This window comes from Prionailurus bengalensis, chromosome A1 (assembly GCF_016509475.1).
Source record: "Prionailurus bengalensis isolate Pbe53 chromosome A1, Fcat_Pben_1.1_paternal_pri, whole genome shotgun sequence".
Taxonomy (NCBI): Eukaryota; Metazoa; Chordata; class Mammalia; order Carnivora; family Felidae; genus Prionailurus; species Prionailurus bengalensis.
The window spans coordinates 88,219,607-88,237,737 of record NC_057343.1 but is presented as its reverse complement, the minus strand read 5'-3'; the positions used below and the strand labels follow the sequence as shown (position 1 = coordinate 88,237,737).

At 60.3% G+C, this 18,131-nt stretch overlaps 2 protein-coding genes and 1 long non-coding RNA gene across 4 annotated transcripts; 1 reads left to right on the top strand and 2 right to left on the bottom strand.

Moving 5' to 3' along the window:
* Window positions 1–553: 553 nt before the first annotated feature.
* On the bottom strand, window positions 554–8,798 carry TRIM11 (tripartite motif containing 11). The gene is made up of 6 exons (XM_043584177.1): window positions 8,246–8,798; window positions 5,486–5,581; window positions 5,039–5,269; window positions 2,679–2,701; window positions 2,490–2,590; window positions 554–1,969 (listed from the first exon to the last, which is right to left on the bottom strand). Exons 1-6 carry the CDS (start codon window positions 8,651–8,653, stop codon window positions 1,422–1,424), a joined length of 1,407 nt encoding a protein of 468 aa, XP_043440112.1. The 5' UTR covers window positions 8,654–8,798; the 3' UTR covers window positions 554–1,421.
* A 42-nt stretch (window positions 8,799–8,840) lies between these two features.
* On the top strand, window positions 8,841–9,682 carry LOC122485414. The gene is made up of 2 exons (XR_006297853.1): window positions 8,841–9,189; window positions 9,344–9,682. It is a non-coding gene; the product is annotated as an uncharacterized LOC122485414 (long non-coding RNA).
* TRIM17 (tripartite motif containing 17) lies at window positions 9,671–16,918 on the bottom strand. Of its 2 annotated transcripts, XM_043584149.1 has the most exons (7): window positions 16,787–16,918; window positions 14,284–14,717; window positions 13,486–13,581; window positions 12,873–13,103; window positions 10,830–10,852; window positions 10,639–10,739; window positions 9,671–10,395 (listed from the first exon to the last, which is right to left on the bottom strand). In XM_043584149.1, the coding sequence occupies exons 2-7, from the start codon at window positions 14,710–14,712 to the stop codon at window positions 9,848–9,850; spliced, it is 1,428 nt and encodes a 475-aa protein (XP_043440084.1). In that variant the 5' UTR covers window positions 14,713–14,717; window positions 16,787–16,918; the 3' UTR covers window positions 9,671–9,847. The 2 variants fall into 2 exon arrangements, with proteins under 2 accessions (XP_043440084.1, XP_043440094.1); XM_043584159.1 differs by lacking the exon at window positions 13,486–13,581.
* Window positions 16,919–18,131: the final 1,213 nt, after the last annotated feature.

Genomic DNA, 18,131 nt, shown 5'->3' with positions numbered 1-18,131 from the left:
GTATGTAACGTGAGGGAGCTGTCCAGGATGTTCAAAGTGGTATAAATTTATAACAATAGCCAAGGAGCACTTGGGGGGGTGGGGCTTAGGCCGCTAAGCACACGACTCTTGATGGTGGCTCAGGTCATGATCTCGTGGTTTGTGGGATCGAGCCCATATAAGGCTCTGTGCTCACAGCGTGGGCCTCCTTGGGATTCTCTTGCTCTGCCCTTCCCCCACTTGTGCACGCACACTCGCTCTCAAAATAAACATAAAAAGAAAAGTAACAATAGCAAAAAGTCAAAAAATGGGAGAATGCATAACCAAATAAATGGAGCACTTAGCTACTGTGCACTTTCTGGGTATCTGGAAAAACAAAACAAAACAAGAAAAATGTTCCTGAGGCAGGTGCATGAGATGAACGCACAGGAGAACGCAGCTGGGAGTCTGCTGTGCCCATGCGGGTGACTTGTGCCCCTGACTTCACCCTTGGGGGTCCCGCCTATGTGTCACCCTCCCGGGGCCATCCCCCTCACTGGTGCATTTCCTCACCTCCACAACTGCAGACAGCAGATTACAGACAACAGTTAATTTATTTGCTGTGACATCGGTCCTTACAATAAATAAAATCTAGGGTACAAAGAATTTGCAGCACACCTTTAAGCAGGGTGACCAAGAGTCTGAACAAAGCAAAGACAAATCCCAGACTGTTAGCAGGAAAGGGAGGGGACTCTCTGAGCCTAGCCTTCCCCAGGCAGGGCAGGGATGCCTATGGACCGGGTACACAGAGTTCTGGGATCAGCGAGAGGGTGACTGTCTAGCTGGTGGTTCTCAGCCCAGGGGAGACCGTGGGCTCCTGTGCCTGCTCACCTCGGGGGCCCTAACCTCTGCTGCACCTGACCAGGAGCCAGGGAAGGGCATTTTCCGGAAGACCCAAGTGGTCTGCATTTGGGGGAGGGGCGTGGTCACTCGGCCCCCTGACCTGCGCTCCCAGCTTCCTCTGGCCACCTCCGCATACCACCCAGTACCTGGCTGTTCCGAAGCCCATTCTGCCCTGCCTTGTAGTGGATGGGACCTGGACACAGGGTGGCAGGCTTGGAGTGGCCTCCTGCCGGCAGCTCCGGGGCCGTCGGGGGCTCAGGCTTCAGCCGGAGAATGTCCCACAGGCCGTGGTGCCTCTCCCCAGACCTCTGTAGGGCTCCGAAACCAGAGACTGGGGATGTCTCAGCGCCCTGTGGTCCCCAGGAAAGAACGCAGCTGGCTCCGCACATGCCAGCGCACGCTTGCAGGAGCGAGCGCACTTCAGTTCCGCTGTGCGCACATCTGTGCACGGCACCGTGAGCATCTCCCTGGCTCAGAGGACAGCACTACCCACCCAGGGTCCTGTGTAGCCAGAAGTCCCCAATCCCGGAGCCAGGGTGAGGAGCCACGAGGCTCCCCCGTCACTGGGGAGCCAGCGCGTCCCCGGGCCCACCTTTCAGCCTGCAGATGGTCATGGGCGTGGGGCTGCTGGACAGAGGTGAGAAAAGGGCCCGCAGGGTCCCCGAGAAGGGGGTCTCAGGGAAGGCATACAAGAGGGAGCCATCAGTGGCGCTGTAGAAGGACAGGTGCCCGGCCTCGTAGTCCAGAAAGATGCCCACGCGCCGTGGCGGGTTGCGCAGTGGGGCGAAGGCACGCTCAGATGAGTTGTAGTAGCTGCCCAGGAACACCAGGATCCAGAAGCCATTGCCGGCAAACAGCTCGCCCTTCTCCTTGCGGTTGGCTGTCTCCCTGCAGACGCCCAGCGCCCAGCTGGCCCGCTCCCCCACCTCCACCTCCCAGTAATGACGACCCGACGTGAGGGCCTCCCGGCCCAGCACGCAGGGCCCGGGGTCGAAGCGCTCAGGACTGTCGGGCAGCGCCTGCCGCAGGTCCCCCCGCCGCACGCTCCTCCTGTCCTCTGACAGGACCAGCTCGGGGTTGGCGGTGTCAGGATCCAGGGTCACATCCCCTGCAGATGGAGTGGAGGTCACTGGGGGAGCAAGTGGGCAGCCCTGCCTGTGCGCCCCTGTGGACCTCTGTGGGGGCTGGCTGTGCACTGGCCACGCCCCATGTTGCCTCTCTCCCTGAAAGCTATCACCTAACCACCTGCCATTGCAATTCGGAATGTTCCAGAAGGAGGTCCAGGCTCCCTCGCGATGCACCCTCCTTCAGAGGACCTGTGAAACCCCGAGGGTTTCCTGCAGCCACTCCTCCAGTTCGTGGGGCAAGGGAGGAGTGTCCAGCCTACTTGCATCCTGGACTCCCCACAGCTGGGGTCCGTGCGGGTGGACCTGTCCACCCCGGTGGTGGTCTGACCTCTGCTCTTCCTACACGCCCAGGCCAGCAGCCAGACCGGCCCTCCCTTAGCTGCTGTCTGGTGCCTGAACCTTCCAGGTCTCTGTGAACTGGTCCGCCACAGCAACAGACCCACCCTGCATGCCTGCAGGAGCTTAGGACCAGTGTGTCCTCTGGGCCACAAGGGTACCCACCTCGGAACTTCCGCAGGGCCTCCACCAGCCCCGGGACCCTGCACACCGTCCTCATCTCCATGGGCACCACCTCAGGCGGCTGCAGCTTCACGTCCTGGACCCTGGAGGGGGCAGAGCATGCGTCAACCCCCATGGCAGCCCTGCCCTGCACCCTGCCCACCTTCCCCGGGGAGAGGCCGGGGCTCCTACCTGCGCAAGGTGTCCCTGATGTCCTGTGGGAGAGACACACGCCAGTCAGCGCCTGTCCCCTGACCCTGGGCCCCCCCACGCCCCGGCCACCAGTGTCCCCCAAGACCCAGCTCTGCCCCCCCTGTCTCACACTCAGTCACACACTCATACACCAGTGATCAGGAACCAGCGGTGGGCTGTCCCAAGTGCAGCTTGGACATGGGGACCCTGGAAAGACCCTGGGCTCAGCCACCGTGCAGACCTGGCCTCACACCCCCCATGTGCTTAGAGGATGCAGGGCACTGGCTACTTCCTTGTCCACCCAGAGCCCCCAGCACCCCTGGGTGGTGGGACACGTGAGCGGGGTCCTGGCCTCCAGGGCTCAAGGGTACCTGGCTGTCTGCTGCCTGCCCTCCCACAGGTCCCAGACTCACACCCACCTTCCAGGTGAGGCCTCTCCACTTGGACATTCCTCTCTCCCATAATGACTGACACACACAAGCATTGTACTCAGCATGAGGGATTGACTGTGTCCCTCGAATCCAAATGTTGGAGGCCTAACCCCCAGGGCCTCAGAACGGGGCTGGATTTGGAGATGGGGACTTTACAGAGGTGGTTTGAGTAAAAGGAGGTCACTAGGGTGGACCCTGATCCCACATGACTGGGGTCTTTATCAGAAGAGGGGACTGGGGCACAGACAAGGGACAACCATGTGAAGATACAGGGAGGAGACAAGGAACCTGGTGTGGGTAGCATGCAAAGCAGAAACAGCCTGTCCTTGGTAGTTTTGGTGGGTGGGCAGCCCACCCAGGGGGCACTGGGGAATGACGGGGGCAGTTCTGGTTGTCACAAGGCCTGAGGTGAGAGCAAGGCCCTACCTACCCTGAGGGTCATGTGGAGGGCCCTGAGCTCCAGGAAAGGGGCTGGCCTCCATGCAGACCACATGGCCACTTGGAGACACATATATCCCTTTAGGAAAAGGCTCTGAGCGGACCGAGGATGGCTACAGGGTGAGCCTGGCGGGGGAAGCTGGGACCCCCAGACTCTGTCACACAGCTGGGACTCATAGGTGTGGGTTCCTGGAAGTCACCCAAACCCTCACTTCCTCTGTCCATGAGGGTGCACATCCCCACCCACCCAGGTGCCAGAACCCATGCAGCAGTCCTCTGCCTAACACTGAGGTCCGAGGGTGCAGGTGCACCTGACCTCGCTCCCTCACACCAGTACACAGGGTACTGCTGGGGTCTGCTCTCCTGCCCCTCCACACGGCAGACCCCACCCCACCCCTAGCACAGGCAAGGGGGGCTCTGGGGCTGGGGGGTGATAGGAGAAGGGACAGGGGTCCTCCCTCTAGCTAGCCAGCCAGCTAAAGATCCAGGCCAGGAGATGTGAGCAGGTTGGGGGAGGCAGTGGAAGGCAGGTGGGGGAACAGGCAGGGGGCACTGGGGGGCAGGTGGCCACTTTCAGGAGTGCAGCAGGCCAGTCAAGACCACCCACCCACCCACAGCCTCCAGTGAACCCAGTGCCCGCGCCACTGGAGCCTCCAGTGAACCCACTGGGACATCTCACATTGTCCCAAATCACGTTTCATACAGACCTGGGGTTATCATCTCACGTCTGGGGCTGACCCCTCCTCTTTCCAGAACTTGGGGTGTCCCTGCCTTCTCCACCCTGGTTCACTTCCCCTGACCTCCTTGGCTGGCGGCTCAGACTCTGCCTCACTGACCACAGCCTACTTCTGCCTGAAACCCCGCGAGATACTTGGTCTTGGGTTCTTCCTCTTTTCCAGGCTTGAAACTGCCTGGTGTCTCAGCAGGGCGGAAGGACCAAGTTCAGACCCCAGGAAGGCAGCCAGGAGCCTCTGCCTGGTCAGTGAGACGCAGGAGGGTCACCACCCGTGGGAGACGCCCAGGGCTACACACACAGCGTCCTCACTCCCACCCTCTGCCAAGAGCCAGGCAGAGTCTCAGGGCCCCACAGGGCTGGCGCAGGAATCCTACAGGACTCCTGCTGGCCCTTCGCAGTCCAGGGGACCAGAACCTCTGGTGCTAGCCTGGTGACCCACAGACCCCAGATGCCACCTGTCACACGGTCCAATAGGCCTACAGGACAGGCACTGGAGCAGTTCCAGGAGAAGTTCCAGATCTGCACCCACTCCGCAGGACCCGCAGCCACATGTGGATCGCCGGTCCCAGCTACCCCCCCCCCCCCACCGCGCCCTCACCTCTCACAGGTGGGTGACACCTGGGTGAGCTGAGTGCGCAGACTGCCCCATGAGCCCATGCCTGCCCAGAGCCCCCACGCAGGCACCCCCAGGGCACAGCGCTGCCCATCCCTTCTCAGAGCCAGCATGCGCACACCTGGGGCGCAGCGTGCCTCACCTGCAGCAGCCCCAGCGCAGGCAGCTGGCAGCGCCCCTCCAGCTCTGCGATGAGCTCGGCCAGCTGCGCGCTCTGCTGACCCAGGCGGGCAGCGCTCTCCCGCAGCGGGGGCAGGACCTCCAGCTCCTCCTCCTCCAGCCTCTGCAGCAGCCGCTGCTCCTCCTCTGCCAGCAGCCGGCGCAGCCTCTCGAACTCCGCCAGCACGTTCTGCCGCTGGCTCTCCACCATCTTCTGCAGGGTGAACAGGGCATCTGAGGGCCTAGGAACCTCATCCATCCCCCACCTGGGGCCCCCACGTCCTGTCCAGTCCCCAGCCTCACCCTCCTAGGCGGGTTACACGCAGGGAGCCTTCCTCATACACAGCATGAGGCAGGCGCCCGCTTGCCTGCCGCCCCCCCCGCCCCCCCCCCCCCCCCCCCCCCCGACCTTGGGCACCTCGCCACCTGCCTGCCACAAGGCACAGGTCTCCTCGGCCTGGGCCTGGAACAGCAGCGCGTCCTCCATTTGCTTCCGCAGATGCTCTAGGGACTTCTCCAGTTTACCCTACGGGAAGGTAAGGCCAGTGTGACCCTGGCTGGGTGGGCCCCATCCCCGTTCCAGTCAACCCGGCCAGGCATGACACATGGGACAGCCTCAAATTAACCTATGAGTCCCCTCCCCCCCAGCACTGAGGCCCCTTGCCCTCCCCTGACTCAGTCCCCTTTCCTTCTCCAGGCCTGCTCTGGGCTCCCTGCAGGCCCCACACCTCTCCACCTGACTGCGCTCTCCCTCCAACTTTTAGATGGACTGAGGCCCAGGGAGGTGGCGCTTTGGGGGACCCAGCACCCCAGGGTGTGCAAATGCCAGGCACAGCCCTTTGGGGGCAGGTAAAGACGGTGTGCTGCGCACCCCTAGCACGAAGGGTAGCTACCTGTTAGTACAGGGAAGGAGGTCAGAAGGTGCCAGCCCAGAGGGAGCCACTTTGGCACAAGGACTCTCTGGAGATGTAGGAAGAGCCCTCTGCCCTCCTCCTTTCTGCCTCAAGGCAGAGCAGAAATTTCCCACAAGGGTGCCCTCCCTGTCTGTACCCAGAAGGGGACGGCACTCATCACAATGTCTGTCAGACAAGACTGTGCCTGAAAGGACTTTATGACTCAGATAACCCTGACCTATCACTTGTTCCCCCCATATATTCCCTAGTTCCTTTCCCACAACTTACTGACCCTACAAGCCCTAATTCCCTTTCTTTTGCCTAGCCACTTCTCCCCAGTTTATCATCACCCTTTGTTAAAATAGAACATAATCCCATATCTAAAAGGGTTTTTCATTTTGCCTCTGTGAAGCTCTTGTGCCATAGAACATTTAAAAGACTGATAAAATTATGGGGCCCCTGGGTGGCTCAGTTGGTTAAGCGTCACACTTCAGCTCAGGTCATGATCTCAAGGTTCACGACTTTGAGCCCTGCATTGGGCTCCATGCTGACAGCTCAGAGCCTGGAGCCTGCTTTGGAATCTGTGTCTCCCTCTCTCTCTGACTCTCCCCTGCTCATGCTCTGTCTCTCTCTGTCTCAAAAATAAATAAAACATTAAAAAAAATTAAAAAAAAATTTTTTTTAATGTTTAATTTATTTTTGAGAAAGAGACAGAGGATGCGCAGGGGAGGGGCAGAGAGAGAGGGAGACACAGAATCCGAAGCAGGCTCCAGGCTCTGAGCAGTCAGCACAGAGCCCGACGTGGGGCTTGAACTCACCAACTGTGAGATCATGACCTGAGCTGAAGTTGGATGCTTAACCGACTGAGCCACCCAGGTGCCCCTAAAAAAAATTTTTCTTTAAAGACTAATTATGTTTTTTTTCACTTGTTACTCTGCCTTTGTTAGCTTAATTTGCAAGCCTCAGTCACTGAACCTAACAAGTTGGACATAAAGCTTTGCCCTCCCCTACGATAGGAAGGGGTTTAAGTGCTGCCCCAAGAGGCGTTATCAGGCCAACCGAGAGGGGCCTCTGGAGAGCGGCATGGTCACTTTCTGCTCAGTGACAGAGCACATTTGCTGGACCGACAAAAGGGGTGGGGCATCCGCGTGTTGTGCCTCAAAGTGGAAGGCAAGACTTCAGGGGTCTCCGTCAGGATGAGCCCACAGGTGCAGATCAGGATCCAAGTTTGTCCTGTTGGTTCTAGAACACTGACAAACTGGCCAAGTACTGGTTCACGTGGCTACGCCACATCCTTGGAGCAAGCCAGCAGATGCTCTGGGCCATGAAGCACAACGTACACCAAGCCAAACGTTGGCAAGGTGTCAGCCGTGTAGTCAATACCTGGGGCTCCAGGAGCAAACACTCCTGAGGCCCAGTGAGGACCGCACATGGGTGTCTGCCCCGAGCTCTCAGCAGTCGGGCGAGGGCTGGCCTGGATTTTGAGGAAATGCGTTTCCAGAACAAAGCGGGTGGATCTTGCCATGTCAGGTGGCACAAGTGGCTCCAAGCATCCCACTCGGAAAGCTTGACGGGCTGCGGGGACCCTGGCACCTGCCTCCCAGGGAAACGGCTGTGTCCCCACCCATCCCAACCCAGTGATTCCTCAAATCTCGTCTCCACCCCACAGCCTTGCCTCGCCCATGGCCCTCTGAGGGCTGAGCCCACTTCTGTCTACGCGGAGAACCTAAGGTTCTCTTCCTGCTTTCTCCTTCTCTGGGCTCCATTCCTGATTTTCAGGCCGGTGCCCCACTGGTGAATGGTGTCCTAGCCAGTAGGTCTGGGACAGGCTGCACACACACCCTGTGCCTCGTCCTTAGACCCTGGCCAGGAAGGTGCCAGCCTAGACCGGCTGTACAGGTACCCTGTGTCCCCTACTCGCTGGCCAGAAGGGTGCTGGTGTAGGCCTGCTGCACTCAGACCCTGTTTCCTCTAAACCCCAGCCAGGATGGTACCGGTCTGGGACTGGCTGCACACACACCCCCCAAGAGGGTACCAGTCTCCATTGTTGCACGCGCACCCCTACAACCCGGCCAGGGTGCACCCCCAGCCAGGAGGATGCTGGTGTGGGCTTGCTGCACTCACATCCCGTGCTCCTTAGAACCCGGGCCAGGGTAACCCCGACAACCAGAGGGTGCTGTGTGAAGCCGGCTGCGTGCACTCCCTGCACCCGAGCCAGGAGCACACCACCCCCGGGATCCCGCCCGGGCCGAGCCACCACCCCCGGGCCCCGACTCCAGCCGGGCCCCACCGCGCACCTTGAGGTCGTCGGCCGCGTCCTGCAGCGGGCGCACGCGGTGCGTCCAGTGCTCCCCCGAGCGCTCGCAGGCGGCGCACAGCAGGCGCAGCTCGTCGCCGCAGAAGGCAGCCAGAGGCTCGCGGTGCGCGGCGCACACGCCCTGCGGGACGGGCGACGGCGGGTGCAGGCGCCGCGCCATCTCGGCCATCTTGGCGAGCGGGCGATTGGGCCGCAGGTTTCTCTGCGGAGACAGCTCGCGGCACTCGGGGCAGGCGTACGGGCCTTCGGGCTGGCCCCAGCAGCGCCGGATGCACTCGCGGCAGAAGTTGTGGCCACAGTCGGTCATCACGGGGTCGGTGAAGTAGTCAAGGCAGATGGCGCAGGTGGCCTCCTCCTGGAGGTTGGTGGACAGGTCGGGGGCGGCCATGGCGCCGGTCGGGCGGAGATGGGCGGCGCTTTCCGCCGGCTCGGGCGGTGTGGCCTCCGTCACCGAGACTCCGGGTAGCACTCGGAGACGCGGGGGCTCCAGGGACGCGCGGAGGAAGAAGCGCCGCGGCGGAAGCAGGAAGCAGCTGGTTTTTTTTTTTTTTTTTTTTTTTTGGAACAACCCGCTTTAGCTCCGGATTGGCTGAGGCCGGCCACGCGGCCCGCGGGCCCAACCGAATTGGAGGCTGCATGCCAGCTGACCTTGTGGCGTAGCCTCCGCTGTCTGCGCGCGCGCGCGTGGGCTCCAGGTTGTGGGTCACCTCTCCCTGGCGTCCCGGGAAGGACCGGTTGCAGGACCCGGGCCTGCGGGCGCTTCACACGTTCACTGGGTTCCCCGCACAGGACAGCGACTTCGAGGACAAGGGGAGCCTGAGGCCGCGGCGGCGAGCCCCAAGCCGTCTCCCGTGCGCCCCTGCGCCGGGCATGATCAGGATCAGTGCAGGAAGGGGCTCGGCCTGTAGGCACTCTGGCCTTAAGGTAGACATACACCGACTGGGATTCTGGGTGCCCGGCCTGGCGTAGGGCGGTTAATGCGCCTGAAACTGCGGGGGCGGGGGCCAGAAAGGACTCTCTTCCCACCACCACCGCCACCGCCCCCCCCCCCCCCCCCCGTGACCCGTGATCCCTGCAGGTGCACCTTCAAGGCTGGACTGCTCTGAGGGTTTCAGCGATGCAGTTTGAAAAGTGTCATCTTCCCATGGTCCCCCCCTTCCCCATGATACCCGCGAAAGGTGCGTGCAAACGTGGAAGTTTTGGAAGACAAGGTGGGCCCTGCTCTGCGAGTCACAAGCAGCCCATGCGTAGGCAGCATCCCTGCTTGGGCGTGTGTCGAAGTGGGGGCTAAACACCAGCATCCCACGCTGCGCCGGGCACGGGAGGTCCCCACTTAGAATCGGCCCACTGTGAAACCCAGCGGTTTTCAAAGCCTCCTTTATGACGCATGTGTGAATACAGTCTCTTGATATTTAAAGGCTTTAATCGCGATTACACTTCAGCTTTGAGAGCAGCCAGCCAGTGGCTCACAAGCGCTCCACCACCTTAGATATGTCTGGCAGGTGGCCTGCGCTGAGTGGAGCCACCTCACCTTCTGGAGAAACCAGGAATGCCCGCGCCCCCCTTCCCCCGGCCTGTGCCCCTATCCCTTCACCCACAGCGTCACTGTAGAGATGACCATCTGGCCTGATTTGGGGGCCCCCAGGCAGAAGAAGGGCTTCAGGGGGCCGGAGAATTGCAGCTGGGCGTAGGTGTGCATGTGGGACCCGTCCTTCAGGTTGTAGAAGGACACCTCCCCCGCCTCGAAGTCCAGGAAGACCCCCATGTGGCTGGGGGGCTCGGCCAGCGTGACAGGGGTTGGGGCAGATGTGCCGGGTGTGTACTTCTTCCCTTTGCACAGCTGCACCACCCAGAACCCATTTTCGGGGCACTTGGGAACCCTGTCCCTCCGGCTCACATTGTCCCTGCACACGCCCAGGGCCCAGAGAGCGTCACCGGTGAGGTTCATGCCCACCTCCCAATAGTGCCTGCCCGAGGAGAAGGTCTCCCGGCCCACGGCGCAGGGGTAGGCCAGGAACCGGTCCTTGCTGTGGAGCGCGCCCTCCAGTGGCGTGCTCAGGTAGCGCCTCTGGCGGCTCTCGTACAAGAGGAGGTAGGGGTAGGCGGTGGCGGGGTCTGGCACCACATCCTCTGCAGATGGAGGGAAGGGGGCAGCGAATCATCCGTGCTCTCCCTAACCAGGCTCCAGGGCTGAGTCCAGCTGTACACCTGGGCCACTGGGGTCCCTCCCCCAACTGTCCATATTGGTGGTGCTAAGGAGCTGGGAGCTGGGGGGCCATTTGGGCACCTCACCGTGTCTCCCATAGGAACAGAAAGGGCACAGAGTGTGAATGTCCCATAAAGGACAGTCCCCCCGGCTGGGCTCCTGCTTACCTTGGAAACTCTTCAGCACCTCTATCTGCCCAGGGACCCTGCAGACTGTCCTCAGCACAGTTGGGGTGGCCTCTGGGTACTGTACACTCAGGCTGTTCCTCCTCCGGTGGACACAGGGTCATTGTCCCCTCTGACCCCACGCGGAGCCCTCCCTGTGCCCATCAGTGCCTCCCCTGCAGCTGGCCACGTACCTGCTCAGGAGCTCCTTCATGTCCTGCAAGACACAGAAGGAGGGAGATTGGCAAAGTCTCGTGAGGAATCTGGGGCGTTGTGCCTGCATTTCTGGTCTGTAGTGCTAGAAAGGCTAAGATGTTTTCCCACAGCCCTGTGCCCACTTTCCAGAGCGTAACCCGGTCTTGGCTGCACACAGGAATCCTACGCGCTGGCCTGGCCAGGCCTCCTGTTCTCCCCACATAATGCCTGGGGACATGGAAGCTGTGCCAGTGAACCCATGGGTGGAATTGGGGGCACAGGGCAGGTGACCATCAATGTGCCTTTTGTAGCTCAGCATCACTGTGAGTGACAAAAAGGTCCACGTGTTAGTTTGTAGATAGGTTGCTTTTTAATAGAAGACAAAACGTTCCTCTGAGCTACGTAGCCTGAGCTACCATATAACCTGTCATCTAGAACAGGCCCCTTCCTGGGGACAAAACCCACAGAGGTCAGGACAACAGACAAAAACCTGGGCCTGAGCCAGGCAAACGGGATGGATGCATGGATTCCCTGCATGTGGCATTTGCTTCTCTTGTGGAAACATGCACACAGGAGTGTGTGCAGTCTTATCTGTCGCCGTGGATTCCGTCCCTCCACATAGTTGGTGAATCACCCACTTGTTGGCCAACATAACCCCCTGCTTTCAGGGCCTCGGTGGACCGGTCTGTCCTTGGAAGGCCAGCTGTGGCCTCTCGTGACTGCCATCCTGCGGTGCAATCACATGACTCTGCCTGTGAAGTCATGGGTGTCTATCTGGGCCAGTGTGTCTGTGCCCCACATCACCTCACTAATGACAGCCGCCCCCAGGCCACCTCCCTGGGCTAGGAAGGGAGGGGACACACATCTGCAGGACGAGAGCCTGTTATGGGCTGACTGGGCTTCAGATTCACACACTGGAGCCCCAGCCCGCAGGACCTCAGAGGGGGACTGTATTGGTGATTGGGTCTTTAAAGAGCCGATTTACGGTAAAGTGAGGTCACTAGGGTTGGACCCTAATTCCCTAACACTGGTGTCCTTGCAAGAAAAGGAGTTTAGGACACAGACAGGCAGAGAGGGACGACCCTGCGAGGACTCAGGGAGAAGATGGCCACGTATACGTCAGGGAGAGAGGCCTGGGGAGTAACCAGCCCTGCCTGTGCCTGGATCCCAGACTTCCTGCCTCCAGGACCAGGAGACACAGTCCACTGTGTGAACCACCTCCTGTGGTCTTTGTGAGGCAGCCTGAGCTGAGACAGAGCCTTCCCCTGTGTGTACTAGTTACTGCAGTCACCACCTGACCACACCTGGGCATGAGTCCCCCCCACCCAGATAGGTGAGCAGGGGTGCTGAGGTCTCACCTACCCCCCCAGGTGAGCAGGTGTACTGAGGTCTCCCCTCCCCCAGGTGAGCAGGGGTGCTAGGTCTCCCCTCCCCCCCAGATGAGCAGCTGTATTGAGGTCTCCCCACCCCCCAATATGAGCAGTGGTGCTGAGGTCTCCCCTCCCCCAGGATCAGGTGTCCTGGGGACTCCCCTCCCCCAGGGAGCAGGGGTGCTGAAGTCTCCACTCCCCCAGGTGAGCAGGGGTCCTGAGGTCTCCCCCCCCAAGTGAGCAGGGGTCCTGGGGTCTCCCCTCCCCCAGGTGAGCAGGTGTACTGAGGACTCTCCCCCATCCCCCAGGGAGCAGGTATACTGAGGACTCCCTCCCAGGGAGCAGGTGCACTGAGGACTCGCCACACCCCCAGGTGAGCAGGTGTACTGAGGACTCTCCCCCACCCCCCCAGGGAGCAGGTGTACTGAGGACTCCCTCCCAGGGAGCAGGTGCACTGAGGACTCGCCACCCCCCCCCCCCCCAGGGAGCAGGTGTACTGAGGACTCCTTCCCAGGGAGCAGGTGCACTGAGGACTCGCCCCCCCCCCCCCCCAGGGAGCAGGTGTACTGAGGACTCCTTCCCAGGGAGCAGGTGCACTGAGGACTCGCCACACCCCTAGGGAGCAGGTGTACTGAGGACTCTCCTCCCCCAGAGAGCAGGGCGCCCCCTCACCTGCAACATCTGCAGTGGGCTGTGCTGGTTCTTGTCCTCCAGCTGGAGCAGCAGCATCTCCAGGGAGTGGCCCTGCCGCTCCAGGGTGGCAGAGCTCTCCCGCAGCCTGGCTCCCACCTCCTCATCCTCAGTCTTCAGGGCCTGGAGCAGGCGCTGTTCCTCCTCCAGGAGGAAGAGGCCCATCTTCTCAAACTCCACCAGGATGCGCCGCCTCTGCTCCTTCACCTTCTCCTGCAGGAGCCAGCGGTGGGGGATGGGGGATTGCGGGTGTGAGGGACCCGGGACCCGTATCCACTCCCTTTCCCCACCAGCCAGATGGGAGGGCAGCTCCCAGGACGCTGTAACCCCCCAGGGTCCTGGTGACCCACAGAGAAGAAGCTAGCCTAGCAGGGGAGGGAGCCCCTCTGTGGGGGTCACCTGCTGAGCCCCAAGCAGCGGCACCCAAGCGTCCCTGCATCTCCAAGGCGGCCGGCCTGGGCTGGGCGTGTGTTCTGGATCCTGATTCTAGCGGGAATCCTGAGCTCCGGGTATGTGTTCGCATCCACACAGCTCTTGTGTGGCCTGTCCGAACCCACTGGGCTCCTGTGTGTGCACCCCGTCCCCGGGCACCTGCCTGCCACTCAGCCAAGGTCTGTCTCTCCCTGGCCTGCAGCCTCCCAGTCTTCATCATCTCCTCCCGAAGGTGCCCCATGTCGGCCTGCAGCTTCAGCTGTGAGACACATGGACCGCAGAGTGTGGGGTCAGAGGCCCTTATGCCCTGGCATCTGCCCAGTGCCCCCACCCCAGAGAAGGACGTGAGGGGGTCCTGGGGAAGAACACATGGCACCCGAGACATGTGCCTTGGGCAGGAGGGTTATTATGAGCTGGAGCCAATCAAGGATCAGCACTGCAGAAATAGACCTTCCCGGGGCTCCCCTTAACTGAGTAAAGGCCAGAGGAAGAGAAGGGCCAGGGGTTTCATCCCAGGAAGGTTTATGGTCCTACAGGAAGGTGGCGAGCTGGTGCCCCGATGCATGTGCACTAACAACCCTTCTCTTCCGTGAGTTTCCCTATATTTGCTTTCTGCTGTGCTTGGCACATGTCTCCAAGCCTACATGCTGAATACGAACCCCCAGCGTGGAGTGAGGAGGTGGGGCTCCTGGGGGGCAATCAGGTCACGAGGGTGGCGCCCCCAGGAATGGGATTAGTGTGATCATACAACAGACCCCACAGAGCTCCCCGCCCAGCGAGGACAGGGAACCAGGATGAGGGCTATCAGCCCATGGTGCTGGAGCCCTAACTGCACGGACCTGGGGCAGGGCCTCCAACAGTGTGGACTCCAGGCCACCAGCTTTGTGGACGTTTGGGCTGTGCATTATGGGGGCTCTTGTCCTGCCTACTACATGTGCACCAGGACGTCCCTGTGACCCACCTTGTACTCTTGCACGGCCTCCTCGACCGGGACCACCCTGTGGGTCCTGTGTTCCCGGGCCTCCTTGCAGACGACACAGATGGGGATCTGGTCGTCCTCACAGAAGAGTTTCAGCAACTCCTGGTGCTCTGCGCACAGGTCCCTGCTCTGGAAGCCCGGGTGCTGCCGCGCCATCTCAGCCACTTTGGTCAGCAGGCGGTTGGGCCGCAAGTTCCTTTGGGGGGATAGCTCCCGGCACTCGGGACATGGGAAGGAGCCCTTCCGCTTCCTCCCCCCTTTCCTGCCTTTGGCCTTCTCCCAGGCCAGCCGGATGCACTCACGGCAGAAGTTGTGGCCGCAGGAGGTCATCACCGGGTCCGTGAAGTAGTCAAGGCAGATGGAGCACGTGGCCTCCTCCTGCAGCTTTCTGGCAAGTTCCAAGGCATCCATGCTTCCTGGGCAGGGAGTGGAGTGTCCCTCACATGCTCCTTGATCCTCTCCACACCAAACCCTTGTCTGTGGCCGGCCCCACCCACTGTAGGGAGAATCTTGCTAGGTTGCATTAGAGCGTCCCCCCAACCCCCCACCCCCCACATGATGTCTGATCTGGCTCCTCACCTCCCACTGACCTGTCTACAGCAAGAATCCTGTTCGGCCAGTTTGGCAAGAATCTCCCTCTCAGAGATTTTTCATCACTAACCCTCACTTCCCCTGAACTGCCATAAATCCCCACTGGTCCACCCTATACTGAGTTGAGCCAGTTCTTTGCTGGGATCTCTCATCCCCTATTACAGTAATCCTGAACAAAGTCTGTTTTTACTGTCCTGACTACGCGTCAGCTCTGGTGTTCTGCCACATGGTGCAGTGCAGAAAAGACACCTGGTGTGCGTGAGTGCATGCACAGACATGCACACACACAAGAGCAAACACACACACGTGCACATATGCACACACACGAGAGCGCACCCATGCACACACGCACACATATACACACATACACATGCACAGAACATACATGCACACATGTATACACATACACAAATACACACACATGCATGCTTGCACACATATGTGCACAAATGAACACACAAACATACACACGTGCACACACATACACACATGCACATGCGCACACAAGCAGACATGCACATACACATGCAATGCAAACACATGCACATACATGAGAGCACACACGCACATGCGCACATATGCACACATACACGAGAGCACACATGTTCAGAGAACATATATGCACACACGTGTGCACACATGCACAGAACACACAGCACACATGCACACACAAACGCGCACAAATACACATGTACGCACACATGCGTGCACATGCATGCACACACACGCACACAAATACACACATGTACATGCGCGCAGATGCACACATGCACACACAGAGACATACACACGCATGCACACACATGCACACATACAGTCTCACAAGCACACACACAAATACACACACGCACACACATGAGAACACACACACACGGTCACACACGCACACACATGGTCACACACGCAAGACATACGTGCACACACACGAGAGCATACATATGCACACACAGTGCACACATGCACACAAATACACATGCACGCACACACGTATATGCACACACACGGTCACTCATGCACACACATACATGCACTCATACATGCAAATATGCACGCACACACGACAGCACACCCACATACGGCCACACACATACATGCACACATGTACGTACATACGAGAGCGCATACACGCACACACATGCACACACACACGAGAGCACACGCACAGATATACATGCACACACATGAGAGCACACACATACACACTCGCACACATAGTCTCACAAGCACACACATACATGCACACACAGTCACACACGCACACACGTACATGCATACATGCATGCACACATGAGAGCACACACATACACACATGCACACACATGGTCACACTGGGTGTGGCTGTACCCCTGACCCTATGCCAGGGAGGTCCAAAGCCCCCTCTGCAGGTCACAGGGTGTTATTTGAGCCCTGTTAGGGGATTGGAACATCATTTCTGGACTTTACTATCCCAGCTCCTTTCTCTGCAGTCATCTGCAGTGAGCACGGCTGGATGCCTCAGGCCTCCCACGTCCCAGACCCTGGTACAATTTATCTGGAGCTGTCTCTGCAGACACTGTGAGGTCAGGGTGTCCCTCTGCTCTCTCCACCCTAAGGGGCACTGCTGCCCATCCAACAGAAACGCGGGCCAGTGGGGCAAGCTGGTGGGCTGGGGGTCTGGCTCAGGATGGAGGCGACACGCCCAAGGGCTCCAGGTCAGTGAGGATGGACAGGCCACCCTCCGTCCGAGAATGCTTTTCTGTAAAGGGGCAAAACCAGTTCACCAGTCTGGTCCCAGGCTGTAACCATCCTGGAAGCTGTGTCTGCTACAGGGGCAGCGCACGAAGTCCCCACCAGAGCCTCAGCGCACAAGGGGTGACGTGCCGCCTGCCCCCTCCCTGGAGGGACAGGTACTCACCACCGGGGAGGGGTCCACAGGCCGCGGTCGTCCTCAGCCACGCGCGCAAATAGCGCCCTGGAAAGCCTGCGTTTGCGCAGTGAAGACCATGGGGCGGTGGTCACAGAGGGCGTGGGGGCCCCGGGGGTGCTGGGCTTTGTGGCGTCAGCAGGGGCGGGGGCAAGGGCGGCGTGGGGGGGGGGCGCTAGTTATCAGGTGGGGACAGGGGATGGGGGCGGGAGGCTTTGTGGGGCGGGTTGTCAGCAGCCTGGGGATGGGGCGGGGGCCAGCGCAAAGTGGGTCAGGGGTGGGACGGAGGCGGTTTTGGCAACCCAGCCGGGAGGAGGGAAGAGGGATGATAGAGATTGCAGGGGCAAAGGCCAGTGGGGGGTAATCTTTCTGAGAGGTGTGGGAAAAGAGGGTTGCAGGCAGGGGTGAGGTGGGGAAGGGGCAAGGGGTGGATCCACAATGGGGAAGAGATGAGAGCAGAAGACGGAGCAAGTCTGGGCTCCCTGCGGCGTGGAGGGGGGGGGGAGGTGCGGGAGGTGAAGGGATCGCTGGGTGAGGGTGGGGATGAAGTGGGGTCGCTGGAGGAGGCAGCAGGGCGGGCGACCCTCTCACAACAGCCCCACCTCTCCCGTGGTGACTTCGCTAGTGCTCAGAGCCGGGTCCAGGGGAGGGGGCGTCGTCCAGATCCCCGGTTAGGAAAGGAGGATCATATCGGACGGGCACTGGGAGCGGTCGACCCCTTGGGATCCGGCCCCCGCCCGGAGGTTGCTTCGGCGGGTAGCTGCCCCCAACCCGGACCTAGAGCTCGCTGGTGGCTGAGCACCCCCAAGTCCTAGGGTCTGGGGGACCCGACAGATGAGGAAATTGAGGCTGGGCCAGGGCAGGAGGGCGGGGAAAACAGGCATGTGGCTGTAGACGCACAGGACCAGGACAGGCTGGGCGCTCACCCTTTTTATGTGCGCCTGGGCCTGGGCGGTGCAAGAGGCTCCAGGTGGACAGCCTGATGCTGATTCTAATACCCCCTCCCAGAGCCACGACCCCTCTGCTGCCCTTTCCATCAGCTGGGGCGTTCTGGGCGGAGGATGTCTTTCCCTTCAGGGAACAGAATCATGGAATGTTCAAACCTTGAATAAAAAGGTGTCAGGAAGACCCACAGGAGAGCAACGAATCCCGTGCATAAAGTGCCCAGATGAGCCTTTTACCGCGTTTGATGTATCTGGCCTGTTGTTTTGTCTGCGGGGAGACAGAGCACAGGCAGGGGAGGGTCAGAAAGAGAGGGAGACACAGAATCTGAAGCAGGCTCCAGGCTCTGAGCTGTCAGCACCAGAGCCCAATGCGGGGCTCAAACCCACTAGCT

Bases quoted from the DNA above. Each gene is read 5' to 3' on its own strand.
- TRIM11 (XM_043584177.1), bottom strand. From the start codon at position 8,653: ATGGCCGCCCCCGACCTGTCCACCAACCTCCAGGAGGAGGCCACCTGC. The intron at 2,591-2,678 runs GTAGGAGCCCCG...TGCCCCCTCCAG, and splicing joins ATCAGGGACACCTTGCGCAG to GGTCCAGGACGTGAAGCTGC. The intron at 1,970-2,489 runs GTGGGTACCCTT...CTCCATCTGCAG, and splicing joins GGCCCTGCGGAAGTTCCGAG to GGGATGTGACCCTGGATCCT.
- TRIM17 (XM_043584149.1), bottom strand. From the start codon at position 14,712: ATGGATGCCTTGGAACTTGCCAGAAAGCTGCAGGAGGAGGCCACGTGC. The intron at 13,582-14,283 runs GTGGGTCACAGG...TGTGTCTCACAG, and splicing joins AGGCCGTGCAAGAGTACAAG to CTGAAGCTGCAGGCCGACAT. The intron at 10,396-10,638 runs GTAAGCAGGAGC...CTCCATCTGCAG, and splicing joins GGTGCTGAAGAGTTTCCAAG to AGGATGTGGTGCCAGACCCC.